Source organism: Podarcis filfolensis (genome assembly GCF_964270895.1).
Source record: "Podarcis filfolensis genome assembly, chromosome: 8".
NCBI lineage: Eukaryota > Metazoa > Chordata > Lepidosauria > Squamata > Lacertidae > Podarcis > Podarcis filfolensis.
The window spans coordinates 39,648,064-39,667,002 of record NC_139611.1 but is presented as its reverse complement, the minus strand read 5'-3'; the positions used below and the strand labels follow the sequence as shown (position 1 = coordinate 39,667,002).

Here is an 18,939-nt window from a genome sequence, read left to right as displayed (position 1 = left end):
GGGCTGAGCAGAATGTTGGGCAACCAATTGTGAAGTCCTTCATGCTTGCAGCTGGCCACAGCCTTTGTTCTTTGAGCCAGATTCATAGAGAAAATGGTCTTGAAAAATCCTCTCTCGGAGCAGCAGAGCGTTTATGTTAGGATCATGCACACACAGAATCCTCACCCAGAGCCATACGCTTCACCTGTGCATTTGGCTGCCAAGTCACATTTTTGTGTGTGTGTGTCTTTCTACCTATACACAGCTGTGTTGCCAGAGGCTGATGGGAGTTGTAGTTCAGAACTATGCAGGGAGCCTGATTGGCAAAGGCTGGCCTAGTGAATGACCTGGAATGTCTGTGCACTTCCTTCTGGCATAGTTATGACCCCTTGTGTGCTTCCTTTCCAACATTTTCCTGTTTATAAACAGTAGTGTCTTGTGGCGCCTTATTTTCTTTTTTATTAAAAAAATAAAAGCTGTTGTGGCATGAACTTTTTAATGAGTGAAAAGCCACTTCCCTGTGTTTTTCACTGTTAACTGCAGCCCTCCCAGCTGTCCCCTTTTCCCCACCCCTGGGCAGCACCTGCTCCATTGTCTCCTCAGGGAAGAAGCCATGCCAGAGATAGCAGCTGCCTGGCCAGGCGTGAATCCCAGGAATTTGGCCATGCTGGAGGAGAGCGGCTGACTCCTCTCGACCTCTGACCCAGCAGGATGATACAAGCCATCTTCTGTTTCTCTTCAGACTGATTTCTGGGGTCAGCACAACAGCTCTCCCTGTCTCCCTCTCTGCCTGATAAAATGTCTGGAGTCCCCGCCACACAATAGATCTGTCAGACTCTTGGCATAAGCTTGGGAGGGATGAGGGCAGGAGGAGGTGAGAAGAGAGAGCCACGGAGACACAACATTTCCTTCAGAAAATGTGCTGGGTGGCAAGGATAGGATCTTAACGGAGGTATCTCCCCCCGCCCTTCCATTTGCTATCAGATGAACTCCCAGAGCTTTTCGTATGGAACGACCATCCTAGGCCACATCTGTACCATTCATTTAAAACATTTTTATACTATTTTAGCAATCATATCTCCCCGCCCCCCAAAAAACAAATAAATCCTGGGAACTGTAATTCGTTAAGCGTGCTGAGAGTTGTTAGGAGACTCCCTATTCCCTTCATATAGCTATAATTCCCAGAATCTCTGGAGTTTGTAGCTCTGTGAGAGAAATAGGGATCTCTTAACAGCTCCCGGCATGCTTAGCCAAACTGTAGTTCCCAGAATTATTTGGGGAAAGTCATGACTGTTAAAGTGATATGCTTTAAACTATGGTGCAGTAGGGACGCGGGTGGCGCTGTGGTCTAAACCACAGAGCCTAGGGCTTGCTGATCCGAAGGTTGGCGGTTTGAATCCTCGCGACGGGATGAGCTCCCGTTGCTGGGTCCCTGCTCCTGCCCACCTAGCAGTTCAAAAGCGCGTCAAAGTGCAAGTAGATAAATAGGTACCGCTCCAGCGGGAAGGTAAACAGCGTTTCCGTGCGCTGCTCTGGTTCGCCAGAAGCGGCTTAGTCACATGACCCGGAAGCTGTACGCCGGCTCCCTCGGCCAATAAAGCAAGATGAGCGCCGCAACCCCAGAGTCGTCTGCGACTGGACCTAATGGTCAAGGGTACCTTTACCTTTTTATGGTGCAATATGGTCATAGCTTCTCTCTTTCTCCTCTCCTGTTTCTCTCTGCCCCATACCCACTCCACCTATAGCAAGATTGGAGCACAGAGCCTTGGACCCCAGATTTTGCTGTCTAGGCTTCATGAAGTCTCCTTTGCTTTGGAACTGTCTGAAAAAGCTTATTACTGTATTAGTCTCCAGTGTTAAGATCACACTGTGGGTGCACAGTTGTTACTCCAAGCAACTGACATTCAGAGACATTCTGCCTCCAACACTGGAGATAGAATATAGCCATCATGGCTAGTAGCCATTGATACCCTCCATGAATTCCCATGAATTTCACATGCTGGAAATTATTTTGAAAGTGAAATTTTGCAGAAAAGTGCACACTTTTCAGTGTATTTATTTATTAAATTTATAGCCCAACCTTTCCTCCCAAAGGAGTCCAGAGAACATGACTTCCTTTTGCACACCTTTGTCCCCCAAAGCTATGATCTAGCTGCAGCCGAACCAGGTAGGGGGTGAATTTGTGGATTCCATATTCTGAAACTATAGCTCCAGTCGTATTTGTTTGATTCTTATCATCTTGTTCAGTGTTCCAAGCACAGGGGCAACCCCTACCAGAGCTTTGACCTGTGATCTTAACACTGGAGACAAATAATAAGCTTTTTCAGACAGTTGGAGGTGGTTTGAAAAGCAAGGTGACTGTTCATGGTAAATAGTTTTCTTTTCCATCTTTCCAGCTTTTCCTGCTTTTTTTTTTATTTAAAAAATTTGCTTGGTCAGATGCAATCTTGGGACAAAATTAATGCTTGTGCAGCTGTGGAGAGTAGTGTGTTGCTCAAATTGCCGTCAGCTCCCTTGGAAATTCATTGTTTGTTTCTGACCTTGCAGCTCTAGCCTAGTCAAAGATGGAGGAAGAGAGCAGAGCCTAGTGCAAAGGTGTTTGGGAGAATGGATATGCAGAATCAAGTGGTCGTAGACCCCCCTCAGAGACTTTTTCTGGTGGGCCAGGAAAGTCTGTGCTAGCGGAGGAGAAAATGGCTTGATGAATGGAGATTCTCATTTGTAAGCAAAGACAGTGCCTAGTTAGGAGCTCAGACACTTGAGTTGTTAAAGCATTCTTTGCCAACCTGGTGTCCTTCAGATGTTGTTGGGACTCCCACCTGCCTCCATCTATTACAATTAGCCATGCTGGCCACGGCTGATAGTGTGGTGTTGTGGTTAATGTACTAGAATTGGACGTGAAAGACCTGGATTCAAATCCCCACTCTGTCTGCCATGAAGCTCACTGGTTGACCTTGGGCAAGTTACTGTCTCTCTCAGCCTAATCTTCCTCATGGGTTGTTAGGAGAAAATGTGAAGGGTGAAGAACACTACCGTGAGTTCCTTGGGAGGAAATGTGGGATTATAAATATAATAAATACTAAAAAAAATCTCGAGGGCACAAGTCCTGAAATTCCTTTCCTTTTCCTGTGAAGTATGGGTATGGGGTCTTTCGGGGATGAGAGGGCAATGCTCAGCATATACTTAATATTTTATCCACCCAAGTAAATTAATTTTGGCTAAAGCAAAAAGATTTGTGCCAGAGTTTTGAGCATGTCAAGTGAAAAACAAAAGCTTCAAGGCACATGCAGAATGAAAGGCTGCTGACTCTTAGGAAGTATTTTAGCCTTTTCCTAGGAACTAAAAGCCACATGTAGCTATTAACAGAGAAGTGGATAAAATTTAAGAACTTCTAATGGTAAGTTTGGTTCAGAAAAGTGATTTAGGGGGTGGGGTGGAGAAAGAGATATAAATCAGGCGTTTGAATTTCTTTCTTTCTTTTTTTTAAATCAGCCAAGCTGCACACTGCGGTGTTTCTAATCCAGTGAGTTTAGTACCATTTATCAATGTGAAATTTTTAGGGGTGGGATTGTACACTTTAATTTGAGACTCTCACCTTATGGGCTTTTGTTGTGGATTTCAGCCCTAATGAGGGCTAGGAAGTGTGTGTGTGTGATAGTTTCTTCCTTGGTCCTCTTATTTTGTTTTCTCTCCTTCGCAAAGACATGCAGCTCTTTTCCCTCCCCCAAGCCCTCTTCTGTCTCCAAGGATTGGGTCCCACCTCCTTGTCGCTCCCCTTCCCAATGGTTAAATACAAAAGAGGAAGTGCTGTGTGCTTGCCTGGGCCTGGAATGAAGAAGCAGGGGATGAGGGGGGAGGAGAAGGAAGAGGGGAGGGGAACCCAGAATCCAGAGTGTGTCTGCTATTGAGAAATGAAAAGGCTCCTCCAATTAGACGCTTTGGTGCTGCAAACTTGAGGCGAGGCACTTGAACTGTCACTGTGGAGCCTTAATTAGCAGCTGCGGGTGAGGGGTCAGCCTCAACTCAGCAGTCTTGACAAGGCTGATATCAAGTGCAAGGCAGAGGAGGAGGCAGAGAGAGAGAGAGAGAGAGGGAGGGAGGCCGGGAAGGAGACAGGCGAGCAAACAAGCGAAGGGGGGCGGGAAGGAGAGAAGCAAAAGCTCCCTCAACTCAGGACCCAAACCCTGGAACACACAGGAGGAGAGGTGGGGTGTGAGGGAAGCGATGGAGAGATGCAGCCGGCGCTTTAAAAGGGAATAAAATGGTTGCTATCTTTCTCTCTATCTGAGCTGGCTCCCTGCCTGCAGTGAAGATCCCAGGAGCAGCTGTTTGCCTGCACCCTGAGCTCTTCCTCCTCTTCCCCTGCCCCCCCCAACCCCGGACATCATTCCAGTCCACTTCCTCACCTTCCCAAACTGTTTGCCTTGAGATCAGAGTGTGGACGCCGTCAGACAGTGACCCCGTTCCAGAGGGCAGAGGCGCAGGGGTTGTCGTCCTTGGGGTTGCTTGCCATGCCACGGATTGCTGCCTAGGGTCTTGCTTTTGTACCCCTGCTGCCGTCGCTGCCAGGGCCAGCATGCTGGAGATGAAGACCTGGTCCACCTTGCTTCAGAGTCTGAGTGAGTGAAAGTTTAGCTGCCTCCTCCCTGTCAAACCCCTCCCCCCCTGCCTTGCAGCAAAATCTGGCTCCTGTTTTATCTAGCTTGGTGTCCAGCTTTGGGCAAGAGGCTACAGGGAAGGGAGAGCAGGGCTCACTCATGGACTTGTTTGGATGCCCTGTTAGTGCAGAGGAGGTCTCTTCTACTTGCACTGTTTGGAGCTGTTGGAGATGATCTAGCTCCCATGTTTAGCAGGAGCTTATTGGGGGGAGAGGGGGAGGAGACCCATTGTATAGGAGCTGTAGGCTTTGAGGTCCAACTTTTCCTCCTCCTCTTCTTTCTCTCATTTCCCCTCCCCACAGTCAGTGATTCTGGGTTCTTTATATAAAAAAATCACACGATGGTGTGGCCAAATCCTGCAGTGAATCTCAAAGGCTAGTCTTGCTTTCCCTGGCAACATATAGCTTGGCTTGCTTTCACGAGTCACTTGCCTGTCTGTTTTGTTCTAAATAACCCTTTTTTGTGGTGGAACTGCTGTGTGCCTATGATGCACCATGGTAGAGCTACTTTTGCCTTTAGCCAGTGGAGAGGAGCCAACCTAGTGGTTTTAGGGGCCCTTGCAAATCATACAAATTGACATCTGGGTCAGAAAGCAATGCAATGCAGAGAAGTTATGAATAGTAGACCCTGATGGAGAGGCAAGAGGCGACAAGAAACAGAAGGATCATGTGCATTCAGCTCACTTGAGATTAGAAAGGGCTTGTTTTTTGGGGGGAGGGGGGATGGGGTCCTGTATGATTTTTAATGAGTTAGGGGGGTGAGTCTCTTGAGAACTCTCTAGACAGCACCTCTCTTCATTTCAAGCTAATTAAACTCTACCTGCCTGGCAGTTTCCTGAAAGGGAGGGGGAAAACTCATGTTGACTGTGACTTCCTGACCTGGTGGGGTTCACCTTTGACCTTTGACCCCTGGCCTCTGGCCCTTTTAGGGAAAAAAGAGATGCTTTAAATGCAAAGTTATTTGATAGCTAATCCCAGCCGGTATTTTGGCTGCCTTGCCTTTTGTTAATTTAACCCTCACTTTATGTGTGGTGTGAGGCATTGGGTGAAAGACAGTTTTGATTGGTTGCGGGGGGGGGGGGGCTTGTCTGGAGAAGGTGGGTGATTTAAGGGAGATTTAAGGGAGATTTAGAGGGCTGAAGCATAAAGGAACATGTTCAAAAGTAGCAGCTACCAATGTCCTGAGAGCAAACTTCCAAGTTATACAGAAATCTTTTTCTAGGCAGGACCTAAGAGAGACATATCATATATGTATTTGTTTATTGTGGTGTCAGTTTTCCAGGCTGCCTTATAGTGTGTGACACTGATGGGGATGGAGACTGGGAAGGCAAGCAGAGGTCATACAGATGTGCAGATTACTGGCTTCCTGAGTTGCAAAAAGAGCTTACAGCAAATCCTATACCCATCAGGTTGCAGATTAGACTGTTCAAAACATTTTCGGCAGGTTAGTTGTGGTGATGAGGAATCTCTTTCTCTGTGTGCATGGGAATACGGTTCTTTCAAAAGCACATCAAATTAGAAAGTTTGAGGCCACCCAAATGAAAGGACATGTGGATGGAAGCCCTGAGCTGCAACTGAATGGACAATCAAGTCAAGGCAAAGCAACAATAAGAGAAGTGCATGTCTTAGTGAGGCTCCTTATGACTGTGTGTACATCCATAGTAATGGTGCAACAGGTGTCATACCAAGATGGCACTTTGCATTGAAACGAAGCTTAGTGATGGAGCTTCCCACCCCGCAAAGTTATGGATTACTTTCTTTTTGGCTCTCTACTTCTCTTCTCTTCTCTCCCTCCATCTCTGATAGTATGCTGGGTGCTGTAGAAAACTCACTGATGACAAAGTCCTTACTCTGATCCAAGTTAATAGCTTAGTGGGTGAGTTTGGATTGGGTTTGGCAGGGATTTGAACTATCCTTTCCTTCCAACTGTAGGTTCTGCTTTTCTATTTTACTCTCCCCCCCCTCCTCTTTCTGGGTCCCTGATGGATGTGTTTTTACAGAGCTCAAATTTTGATATTGAACTCAGTAGCCCTCAGTGTTGCAGCTTCGTTTCCAGTCTCCAGACATGGAACTGTTGAAGTAGTATTAAAAAGTTTGTATCTTTTAGACCTGATAATCAGAACCTCTGCCTTCAGACACCCTGGATTAAGAGGTGGAGTAAAGTGGGCTGCCAGATCAGAAAGTGTTGCTTTTTGTTCACTCTGAGCTCCAGCATCTCTTTAAACCCCTGTTGCCTCCACTTTTGTTGCTCTTCATCAGTCTGTGATTAATGGCTTCCTGTGAAAGTGGATAATGGGGTAATGGACAGGGAGGTGGTGTCTTCTTCACCCCTCCCCCAGTAGGAGCAAAAAATCATAGCCCTTAGTTTAGTCTGAACTAGGGACCATATTTCTTTTGTGGAAAACAAAGATGGGCAGTCAAGGTTTGTTCTTGACTCACCCACCAGTCACGCTTGGTTTGAGTGCCTGCAGGATAGCTTAGTTGGTAGAGTATGAGACTCATAATCTCAGGGTCATGGGTTTGAGCCCCATGTTGGGCAAAAAGATGCCTGTATGGCAGGGGGTTGGACTAGATGACTCTCATGATCTCTTCTGACTCTACAATTCTATAATTCTATGAAATAAATAACTGTCAAATATTTGGGTAAGCCTAGGGACTGTGGCTTATTCTTCCCAAGAACAAGCCAGGAGCCATCTCCATGTTCATGGTAAACTGATTTACAGTGAGATGCAACCATAACTTGGTGGTAGAGCACCTGTCTTGCATGCAGGAGGTCCCAGGTTCAGTCCTCAGCACCTCCAGATTCTCCTGTCCGAAACCCTGGGGAGTTGCTGCCAGTCAATGTAGGCAGTACTGAGCTAGATGGCATCTGATTCAGGACAAAGCATTTTCCTATTTTCCTACAAAAGTTTTTTTTAGGAAGGACCATAGCTCAATGGTAGATCCTTGCATGCAGAAGGTTCCATATTAAAGCCGTAGCTTTTTCAGGCAAGACTGGGAATTGCCGCTGTCTGAAACCCTAGAGAGCCACTGCCAGTCATTGTAGACAAGATTGCTAAATGGACTAATGGTCCGAACTCTGTATAATGCTGCTCCCTATAGTTATAGCATGTCAAGCAACACTGTATGTGTACTTGTGGTAGTACCCTTAAAAGGGAGGAAAGGAGGAGCTTTAATGTGTGCCTGAACAGCTTTCTATCCTAGGGCAAAGTTGGTGGTTACAGCAGCAGGATCAGCCTGTGCAGATGAACAGCTTGGGCCAATGGAGGCGGCTGCGCATTGATTTGCTGTCATAAAATACAAGGACAGAAAGCAGCATTTGCTAATAAAAAGGGAGACCTTCCCTGAAAAAACAGTTATTACTGTATCCTGGCACTCGAAAGGAACAAAGCAGGTGGGTGGGTGGGGGGTTGTTGCTTGTTAGAGCTGCCGCAGGCTAATAGGCTGAGGGCAAGGCAGGCAGAGGGCAGGCTGTGCCCTCTCATATGGAGAAGGCCAAAAGGTGCCAGCTAAGCTCTTCTGGCATCAGAGTTCCCTTCCCTGGGGAGGATTAGCAGGCAGGGGTTATGCAGACGGACAGCTGGGCAAGCTGTTTGGATCACGGGGAACTGGAAGCAGCTCAGGCTGTAATCTGAGCTAGGAGGGGGTTTATGATTCTGTGCACAGGTCAGTGGCCAGACTGGAAGGAGAGAATGGAGGGGGGGGGAGGTGTCTCCTTTGGACAGCAACACCCATTGCTTATATATCTGGTTCCAGACTGACTTTGAAAAGGGGGCATTATTGTGAATGCATTTCTCCATTACACAGTGATGTCAGGAACACTTCCCCAGAACCTAAGACACACCCTCCATGCCCAGCCCCAGGGCCCACTTTCAGTGGCTGGGAGTGTCTGCTGGCACGAGATTTTTACCATCACTATGGACGCAGAGCCTGCTTGATTTATGCCTGCCCTTTGAGATGGCCAAGTGTTCTATAAGGACTACAGCCAAAGATCTAATTGATCAGTTAAAATGAGTAACTGAGTTCTCTCTCCCGGCCACCAGCCTTCTTGTGCCATGCTACCCTGGGGTGAAAGTGGGACAGCATGAAAAAGTGGACATGGGCACACATAAACAATGGCAAATCATCAAACTGAGGCTTGGGAAATAAAAATATCTTGTGTGATATGGAATAATTTCAACATGTTTTGTCTAGTTGTCTTTAGGGTGCAAAATAATCCTCCCCTGCCTTATTCTACTGCCTGATAGCTGCCGTTTCCTCAGAGCTTACTGTTCCCTAGGCCTTGTTTCCCCCCCCCCTCCCCCAGCCCCTAATTTTCTCAGCTCTGTTCATTTTACACCCTTCTCTTCCTTGGGCCTTCAACTTCATCCATCAGCTCAGCTTGTTGCTTTACTTAATTACTCTATTTCTAGAATGGCTTTCAAGCCCTGGTTCCAAGGCAGCTTACGTAATCTTAAATAGTTAAAAACCATTCAAACAGGGACCCTAAACCCCATCATGATTAATGCAAGGACAGCAGAAAAGACCCACAGAGTACAGAAACAAAAGAACAGAACAAAAATAATACAAAAGCAACTTTACTAACCAAAGAGGTGGCTCCCCTGTTGAAAATAACAAGGGAGCATGATTCTTCAAAATCTTAAGGTGGAGGCAGTGCCCTAAAACTGGAGCCACCACTCTAAAAGCTCTGCTGCTTGTTGAAACTGAGCTAATGCAGCAGCCACTGGTATCTGGAACAGGGTTAAAGTGTTAAACAAGTTAAAGCGAGGTGGGGGGGCTCATAAAGGCACAGACTCCTCCTGAGATTCTTATCCTCTCTCCTGCCCGTGAGTCTTTCATCTTCCCCTCCACTCTCATTACCACCTTTCTTCCAAAAAGTGTACAACACCTCTTTCTTGTGTTAAGGCAGACCTACCGAGCCTTTGAGGGATGATGTTCTCAGTAGTGCTGCTAGAGCCTGGTGTAGTGGGGAAAGGAATCATGACTTTTTCATGTTTAGCTCAGATCACTCTTGACCTGTTCTGGCTTTGCAGGTGAGAGGAGAGGCATTGGATATGCTGTTTCCTCTGCTCCAGTTTAACGGTGTTCTCTTTGACACAATAGGGACCAGCAACCCAGTTGCAATTCAGCTTGTTGTACAGAGCAAATGTATCATCTGCATAGCACTATCCTTAGTTTTTGTTCCTTGCGTAAGAGAAACCCTTGTAAGAAAAGGCTGTTCAGACTCAATTTCCCAATATGGCTGCCCCTCCCCCTTTTCAGAATGGTTGCAAACTATTTCACACCTTCTAACTGTTCTTCCCAAAGGTTGCTAAAATTTCCCCTTTATTGAGTCTCCCTCCCTCCCACATTCAACAAGGAGTCTGTTTCCTGTTGATTGACTGCTCTGGTGAAGATTGGGGTGTTGTAAAATAGGTTTATCTCACTGAAAGACTTACAAGAGGTATTTGAAATGCAACCTTTGTAACCTTTTCAAGGGCTATGTATATGCCACCTTTAAAATGGAGGGGGGGCTGGTGCACTCCAGATGTACTATGCCTCCCATCATCTCTGACCATTGGCTATGCTGGCTAGAGCTGCTAGGAGATGGAATTCAATAACAGCAGGGAGGGGGCAGTTTCCCCATTCTTGCTTGAAGACAAACAAACCTGTAGTTGTATCCTGAGTGGCTCAGTGTCCTTTAATGCTGCCACAAGTGTCAATGAGCAGCTTCATCAAGCTCAACATTGTCTATACTGCCTGGCAGCAGCTCCCCAGGGCTTCAGACAGGGGACATTACCTGGATTGAACCTGGGGTCTTCTGTAGGCAAACCAGATTCTGTTTGAGAATCTGTTTGAGGAGCAATCCACCTTTGGGTTCTCGTGGGTTGATACGGGGAGGGGGAGAAAGAGGAGGACTAGAAGGAGTTGTCAGCTTTGTGTCTTAGGTGGAGGACTGAACCGCCTCTACAAATGATATATGTTTCTCTGAGTGAACAGGAGAGGTATGAGAACTCCACCATTCCTGGTCTGCTTCTTTTCTCCCACTCTCCTTGTCTTGTGCTGTAGCACGATTCCTGTTAAATCAATATTGAGTTGGCACCTGTTATTACAGGATGTGGGACCCAGCCGCCTTCATGCTGTGACTTCTTTCTGTTTCTTTCTCTCCGTTTTTTGGTTTCTCCAATGCACAAATGTGCACACACAGAGAGAAGGAAGGTGGAATTCAATCACACTCTACAAAATAGGAAGATTGAACGGCTGAGGAACAGCAGTTGCAGAGTAGGCCTGGATCCTCTTTAAGTGCCCTAATGTTGCCCTAGCCACTGAGGGTCAGAGGCCACCTCCCATATGGGCTTTGTTCACCTTGATGGTTATGGATATGCTTGGCATGTTTATGAGTCCCTGAATGACCTGCCATGCTGACATCGCCTTGCTCAGTAAAGAGCTAGGGGCAAAGGCTGCAGTTGCTGTGTCCACGTTATGTCTGGCCAGGAATGTGAAGTGGTCATTTGACTTAATTGGAGGGAATTAGGGATTGTCTGGTATGGTATGAAGTGGTGGCCATTTGAATCCTAGGCAGGAGGCTAGCAGCCCTTTTAGTTGGGCTGGACTCCAGTGCAGACAGAGGGTAGAAGCATCTTTGTGTACCTGAGTGTCTAGTAAAACATGGCCCACCCCTTTGTTCTGACATCTAATATGTGATGCCTTAACAGAGGCTCCATCAACACCATACTTTTCAAGCACATGGCTTCCCTGAAGAATCCTGGGAACTGTAGTTTACCCCACACAGAGCTCCAATTGCCAGCATCCTTGACAAACTACAGTTCCCAGGATTATTTGGGGGCATGGAAAGCCATTTACTTTGAATATGCTTTAAATGTATGGTGTGGATCAGCCCAGAGGTTGAAGGCCAACTGGATATAGGCATAAGTCTAGTTGCTGAGAGAATCCAGGCTCCACCCCCAAGTGTGTCCTCTGGTACATCAGTTCTCTTCCATCATGCTTAAAAAACAAAACAAGCTGCAAAACCTCTCTCTCTTACAACAGCATTGGGCTTAAGGTGTAGAGAACCAATATTCTTCAGACGGCTTTAAGGGTGGGGCTGAAGAAACCCTCATCTTCCCCTCCACCCATCCCATTGCCTAATGTGCCCCTCCTGGAGCACAGCCAACCCACTTCAGAGTTGCAGCAACATTGCCTGCTCTGGTTTCTTAACAAGGTGTGGAGCTGATTTGCAGCCCAGGAAAGCCAAGCTTCTTCCAGAGTGCTTCTTTGCATGTGCTGGTACCTGGCAGACACACTGTCTTCTTCCAGAGCTGCTTTATGTCTGGGGAAGGGACCACAGCTCAGTGGTATGGCACATGTTTTGTATGTAGCCCTATGTGTTCATCCTCTTGCATTTGTAAGTTTAAAAATGATCAATTTGTACATGATGACTGCCTGATTCTTATGTTCCACCTTGATTACTGAGATCTTCTCAATGCCTCTGAGGTTCAGTTGGCCTCTATTATGGACAGGCCCAGCTATTTGAAACTCCTTGCCAGTAGAGGTTTGGCAGGAATTATTCTTGCCTTCTTTTAGATGGCTCCTTTGCAATGTGCATTTGAATTTGAGATTGTATAACTCTGCTTCCAGTTCCAAACAACACAGAATCCTCTCCTTGACAAGGCCCTGCAGCCCTGCTCCCTTTGCCAAGGGATGGGGAACCTGTGGCCCTCCAGTAGTTGGATACTAACTCCTATTAGCTGTAGCCAGCATACCCAGTGGTCAGGAATGATGGGAGGTGTAGTTCAGAACATTTAGAGGGCACCACTTTAGCTACCCCAAAGTAATGGTTTTTAGTAACACCCCTTGCCCTAGATGCTTAAGATGCTGACTATGGTGTTCATGCAGTCTGAACAGACAGAACCCAAGTTAAAGGCGAACAAATGTATTTTGAAGCTAGAATGTTTCTACCAACTGCTCCATGTCCCTCTCTGCTTTAAAGAGCAGCAAGCATCCCTTTCAAAAGTTGGATGGTTGCAGTGTCTGCAAATAGCTGAATCTAAGTCCAAATATGGGGGTGTTGGTGATGCCTGCCTTTATCTTTCTGGCTAACTCTTGTACAATGCTATTAGCCCTTCTCTGAACCCACTTGTGTGACTTGTTTCGTTGGCTGGCTGGAGGTCAGAGTAGATCTGTACAGATCAGGTTTCAGTTGCAACAGGGTTACATATAGAGGGTCAAAGATGGAAAGGAATCAAGCACTGAGCAATGACCTGGATCAGGATAGAGGCTTTTGTGCAGGGTGGTGGCTAGAGGAGATACAGGATGTACATCTATTGCTGCAGCATCTGGAGTCATTGCCAGTTGCTCCAGCAAGGCTCTGTTTGTCCCCCTGCCAGGCTGTGTGAGGGAAGCTCCCTTGAGCAAAAGACTTACTTTCCTGCCATGACGCCTGCTGATTTTTCCATTGTCTGTAAGCAGATAGGGTTAACATTCCCCAGGGAAGGCAGGGCCTCTGGAGACTCGCTGCAGTCCAGCAATGAATGGTGCCTTTTTAATACTCCATCCTTCAATCCTTATCTCTCCTAATTTATTGGACGTAACTGGTGGCGCTGATGGATCCACAGCTCAGACCTTGGCTTCTAAATTTCAGCATTAATAATCTCAGCCTTCAGCCAGCTCTCCAGATGTCTTTGATTTAGCTGCTCACTTGGGAGGGGTGCAACCCCGTGTCCCTGGTGCCAGTGTTAATGTGGCCTGCTGACAATATATTTGGGCTTGGAATTGCATTTCCCTGATGAATTAATTCGCCTCTTAGTGACTGTCCCTCCCTCTGTCCTCCTCCCTTCTTAGCTGGGGTCAGATGTTCTAATGAATGGGGTCAGGATCAACTCGTTGCCTTCCTGCCCTATCCTCTCATTCTGCCCTCCTCCTCCCCAAGTGAGAAAGGGGAAATTTATCTGGCACTGTGAATGAGAGACAGACAGACAGACACACAGGCACAGAGAGAAGCAAATAACTTGCTTAATCTTCCATCAGCTTTGAACTGTTGTGCTAGGGCACTCCATATTGGAAGGCCGGTAGTAGGGAATAGTAATCAAGAAATCTTTACCAGTTGCTTTGTGTGCTCCTGGCTGTTCCCGTTCTGCAAAAAATAGCCCAAGCACCATGGTGGTGCCTACCTCCCCATCAGTGCCTAAACACAGGAAGCTGCTGCACAGCAGGTCAAGACTGTTTGTCCATGTACTCTGGTTTCGTGTGTTACAACTGGCAGCAGCTCTCCAAGGTCTGAGGGAGATAAGGGTCTGTTCTACCTGCTCCTCCTTCCTTTTAACTGGGGAGACTGGGGGTTCACCTTGGGACCTTCTGCATGCAAAGCAGGTGCATTCTGCATTCTGTAATTCAGGCATGAGTTTTATTTATTTTTTATGGTGGTGGAGGGGCATGATCTGGACAGGGGTGTGTTTTGATCCCTGGAACTCAAGCTACTTTGGCAAGGAACTGCAGGAGAACAAACTAGATTGTTGGGAACTGTTGCTTCAGTATTCGAGTGACAAATTCTAGGGCTCTTGCAGATGTTTTGGACTGCAGTTCCCATTCAGCACAGCTGGGAATTGTGGTCCAAAATATCTGGAAAGAATCTGGTTGGCAAAAGCTGACCTAATTAGAGACCTGAATACACTGTGTATTGATTTGCCTGTTTTGCAAAACTTAGCCTGCTCCTGCTAAGCTGAGCTTTAAAAGCCCTGATCAAATAGGAGCTGGAAGTTTCTGAAACAACCCCAAAAACCTGTTTGACCAGAACTAATGGTGCCCTGCATCATGGGCAACAATTACCGGTACTTCATTGCTCTGTCTTCTAGAAACTTTTGTCCTGCTGCTCCACTGGACAAACCTTTCAGCCTATAGAGCCCTGCAAACAAGTACTCCAGCATTTGATACTGGCTTGTCTGCTGGTGCATGCCAATAAGAGTCACTGGAGGGGCACATCAACAACCCTCTTTCAAAAAAGAATCTCTTACTTAGTCCAGCTGACACCTACATCCCTGACCTTGCTCACAGTGAATGCAATTTTGAGTCTATTTTAAAGGTCATTTACAATACTGGTCTTCATTGGCATCACGAGCAAGACCCAGCCGATCCACGACTCTGCTTATGGTTCAGAGGAGCTATTTAAAGCCAAGGGAAATAATTGACTTGCTTTTCCTGTTGCACTTTGAAATCCTCTTTCTCCCTTTTTTTCTTTAAAGATGGTTAAAATCAGAAAAATTGACCTTCTTCCAAGTAGTTCCTTGCACAAGCCTGGCTGCAGTCTTAAAATAATCAGTGGATCAGCCAGGGCTGTCTGGGGGAGCAGAAGTGGGTTGCAGCCAGTAGATGTCCTTAGTCAGAGTGGCTGAGATTAGCAGTAAGGAATGGCTTGTTTTCCTACAAGCTCTTATTTTTCCATAAAAAGGAGACGCTAAGGGCTTGTTCAATTGATGCTGGCCATCCATTGTAATAGGGGTTATTATCCAGATAATTGGCACGTGGTGATAGATGGCAATGCAGAGGTAAGGAAAATTAGGCTGGGCAGATTTTAATTTTTTTATTCCAGCCTTTGATTCACTGGACTTTCTTCACTTGAACATTGGCCTCCCCCTGATGAAGAACTCAAATTCCCGTTGCAGTTTCTACCCAAATCTTCAATGCTCAGATCAGTGTGATACATAGGCAAAACACAGCAGGTGCTACACATATCTACACAGAGACATTGATCCAGCAACAACACCTCCCTTACAAGCCCGTTATAAGTGATTTGGGTGGACACAACTTAGTGGAGCAAGGCGTTCTGTTCCCTAGTGCTATTTTTCTAGAAAAAGAAGTGTGGGAGCTCACCATTAGTGCATGCCTTGTTCTCTTCTAATGGCAAAGGTGCCCACCTGAGAGGTGCCGGAGCTAAGTTCCAGCAAGTTCCAGCTGAAAAAAACCCTGGGTAGACAACCTGGTATTTCTCTGAGAAGGCTGAACCTGCCCTGTCTGTCCATGCCTACTCTGGGGTCTCATTAACCTAGGAGAAGGAGGGTACACCACTGCCTCTACAGGGCAGCAACCTCCCCTGGAGAGGAAGGATTAGATGTGATTTCTGACAACCCTAGAGGTGGAGTCTCCCAACAGCTCCAGAGTGAGCACTGAAGCCCATGCATCGTACTGTGGGAAATGGTGGCAACAAGGGAATCCCCTCTCCAGGATCCTCTTCCCCAGGGCTCTCCCAACACAGGCAGAGACCTTCCCAGTCTACTGGATCCCTTCCTGGGGTCTGCCACTCCTGTTTTCTGTCCTGGCTTGACCAGCCCCCTCCCCAAGTCTATGACAAGGAGCAGTAAGTGCGCAGAGGCGCCCTGATAAAGGGCCGAGTGGGCCCTATTCTGGTAACATTTACATGAACAAACTGTTTAAGGGAATGGGCATATGCTTCTCTTGTTTAAAGAGAAGACAGCACTTGGGCTGCCTTTGGACGGGGTCAGTGGGGGGATATTGTGCAAGTGTTGCTGGGTTTATTGCTAACTCTCCCCTCCGCCCCAATTTATAACTACATTTTGTGATATGGAACTGTGCCTTTGTGATGGATATACCATGGTTTCCTACATAATTTTGTTCACATCAGTGGGTGTGGTATGAAACAACTGTGGACATCATTGGACATGTCTACAGTACTACCATCCTCCCTCTACCCCATATCTTTTCCCTGTGATCCTGTGTGCAGTTTTGAAAAACTTATTTCCAGCTAAAGAAGTGTATATCATTGAAAGAAGGAAATAGTGGTAGCTTTCCATTTCAGTGTATCAATCAAAAATGGAAACTCACACTCTTTCCAACCTGTTTGTAGAAAGGTGCATGTTGGAAAGTTTGTTGCTCATTGACAGAGCACCTATTTTACATGTAGAAGGTCCCTGACTCAATTCCTGGCACCTTCAAGAAGGGCTGGGAAATACGCCTCTCTGAAACCCTGAAGAGCCAATGCTAGTTGGTGTGGTGTTGAAAGTACACAGGAACATGGGAAGCTACCTTCTTTATACTGAGTCAGACCATTAGTCCATCTATCACAGTATCATTCACTCAGACAGGCAGAAGTTCTCCAGCATTTCAGACAGAGATTCCTTCCAGCTCATATCTGCAGATATCAGGGATTGCACTCTGGACCTTTTGAGGGCAAAGCATACGCTCTACCACTGAGCCACGACCTACTCGGCTAGATGGACCAACAGTCTGACTTGGGATAAGGCAGCTTCCTCTTGTTTTCTACACAGAGAAAGTTGTGCAGAGTCCTAACGAGAGAGTCTACCTCCTATGACCATTAGGGCTTATTTTATAGCCACCATCCCATCACCTTAGTGTGGTTCTCTGTGGTTGGTGGGTTCTGATCCTCAAGCTTTGGAAGAGATGGAGCCAGGGGCAAAAATGCCCCTCAAACTCTGTTTCCCACTTCCTCCAGAGTCTGCTTGTGTTCTGCTGATCCTCTGCTCATCTCTGAGCCTTTAAAGATCAAGGTGGGATTAAATGACACTGAGCTGAAGGGAGCAGGGAGAATCTAATCGCAGCCTCTCCGGCTTCACACCTGAGAACATGCTGCTCTCAACATCTTTGCTTAATTAATCAGCTAGGTGTGCATGCATATATGTGTGCGCGCGAGTGAGCGAGCACACAACTGCCGGGGGCCTGTTTGTGGTGTTAGCCTATCCATGTGGTGCTTGGCAGCTTGCTGTGCAGCAGACACGAGGCTAGACTTTAAATAAGGGTGCAATTATTGTCTGAATAATTGACGAACAACGGGCAACGCATCGGCACTCAGCGTAATGGGCTTTGGTCCGTTGCCACGGAAGAGGCGCCGGCCTCCTTGGCTCTGCCAGCTTTTTCCACATCTTTGGCGGGAAGGCCAAGCAAAGGTGTGGGGAGGAGCTTCTTCCTTTCCCCAATTTTGTTACTTTTTGCCCCAAGTTAGGAATTAGTCCTATAGTGGGATTTAGCACTGACATGCTCTCAGCAGATTAAAGGTAAAGGTACCCCTGACCATTAGGTCCAGTCGTGGACGACTCTTCGGTTGCACGCTCAGCTTAGATCTGAGCTTTAGGTTGGGGTTTGTTTTTTGGGTTTTTTCTCAGGGGTGAGCAACTATAGTAGTAGCATCAATAAGTTTAATATACTCCCTCAAAATCCCAGATTGGTTGGAATATCCACGTGACAGCCACAGGTACACCAGGTGCCTTTGCCTAAGCCAAGGCTGGGGAATCTGCGGCCGTGTTGTTAGACTCCAATGCCCATCATCCCTGACCATTGGACATGCAGACTACAAAGCATGGTGGAAGTTGTAGTCTGGCAACATCTGGAGGGCCACAGGTTCCCTCATCCCTAAAGTACATCTGTGAAAGCTTCTGAGGGCCAGCTTGCTGTTGTGGTGAGAGTGTTGTGTTTCAGTGCAGCAGACCTGAGTTCAAATCTTGTTTTGCTTTCTCAGTGGCCTTGGGCCACATCATTTTTGCTCAAGTCTACTCCATAGGGCTGTGGTGAGATTAACATGCTGCTTTGAGCTCCTTGAGCAAAAGACCAGATATTACAAATGTCATCAACTGTCCTGATGAATGAATGCCTGTCCTTGTATGTTTGGAAAGGGAAAGTGTATGCAGATGGGTGGTTTTGGTTTTACTAGTCTGCTTTTTTTCCTTTCTCACAACCTGTTATTTGACGTTCTGCTTATTTGGCACTCTTGTAAATCAACTCAAAAACAAAACATAGGGTAGCAGCCAACTAAATTTACCTGGGGGTACACCCGTTGAAATTACTGGACCTAAGTTAAGCATATTCATTAATTCCAGTGGGTCTACTCTGAGTAGGACTAACATTGGATATAACCTATTGTTTTAGTTCCAAAAACAAAACACACAACCATATCAAACAAACTCATGTTTTAAATTGGGGGGGGGGGTTTGCAAGGAGCAGGTGTTAATCAGTTGGGGGGAGGGAAAGGCTCACCTCGGTATGGGATATCTTCATGTCATGTGAAATGGTCAGAAAAGCATCCAAGGAATGATGGCAGAAAATCACAGCTCTTGGGTCCTCACATTGCTCAAGCAGTGGTGGAGTTGAGTATGGAATTGGCTCAGGGTTCCTGGTCCTCATGGTGCTTTTGGCAGGGGGACATTGTGTCCATTTCAGCAGGAAACATTTAGCCCTGTTTGAGGCAGGTCCCATTTAACTAGAGCATGAACGCATGTGTACACACACAACTTCTGGTGTCACTGACCTCAGTTCTATGCTGGGTTCAGTCTAAACATCACAGGTCAGCTGCAGGCTAAATC

At 46.7% G+C, this 18,939-nt stretch overlaps 1 protein-coding gene across 5 annotated transcripts in view; it reads left to right on the top strand.

Moving 5' to 3' along the window:
• GSE1 (Gse1 coiled-coil protein) overlaps window positions 1-18,939 on the top strand; it is a 428,548-nt gene that overhangs the window by 237,727 nt on the left and 171,882 nt on the right. Inside the window, exon 1 of one of the 5 annotated variants that reach the window (XM_083626199.1) lies at window positions 3,875-4,598. The exons of the other annotated variants lie outside the window; for them this stretch is intronic. Within the exon in view, the coding sequence (XP_083482325.1) occupies window positions 4,556-4,598 (43 nt within the window). The 5' untranslated portion in view covers window positions 3,875-4,555. Of the gene's footprint in view, window positions 1-3,874; window positions 4,599-18,939 lie in introns of those variants that run through there. 5 annotated transcript variants of the gene reach the window in all.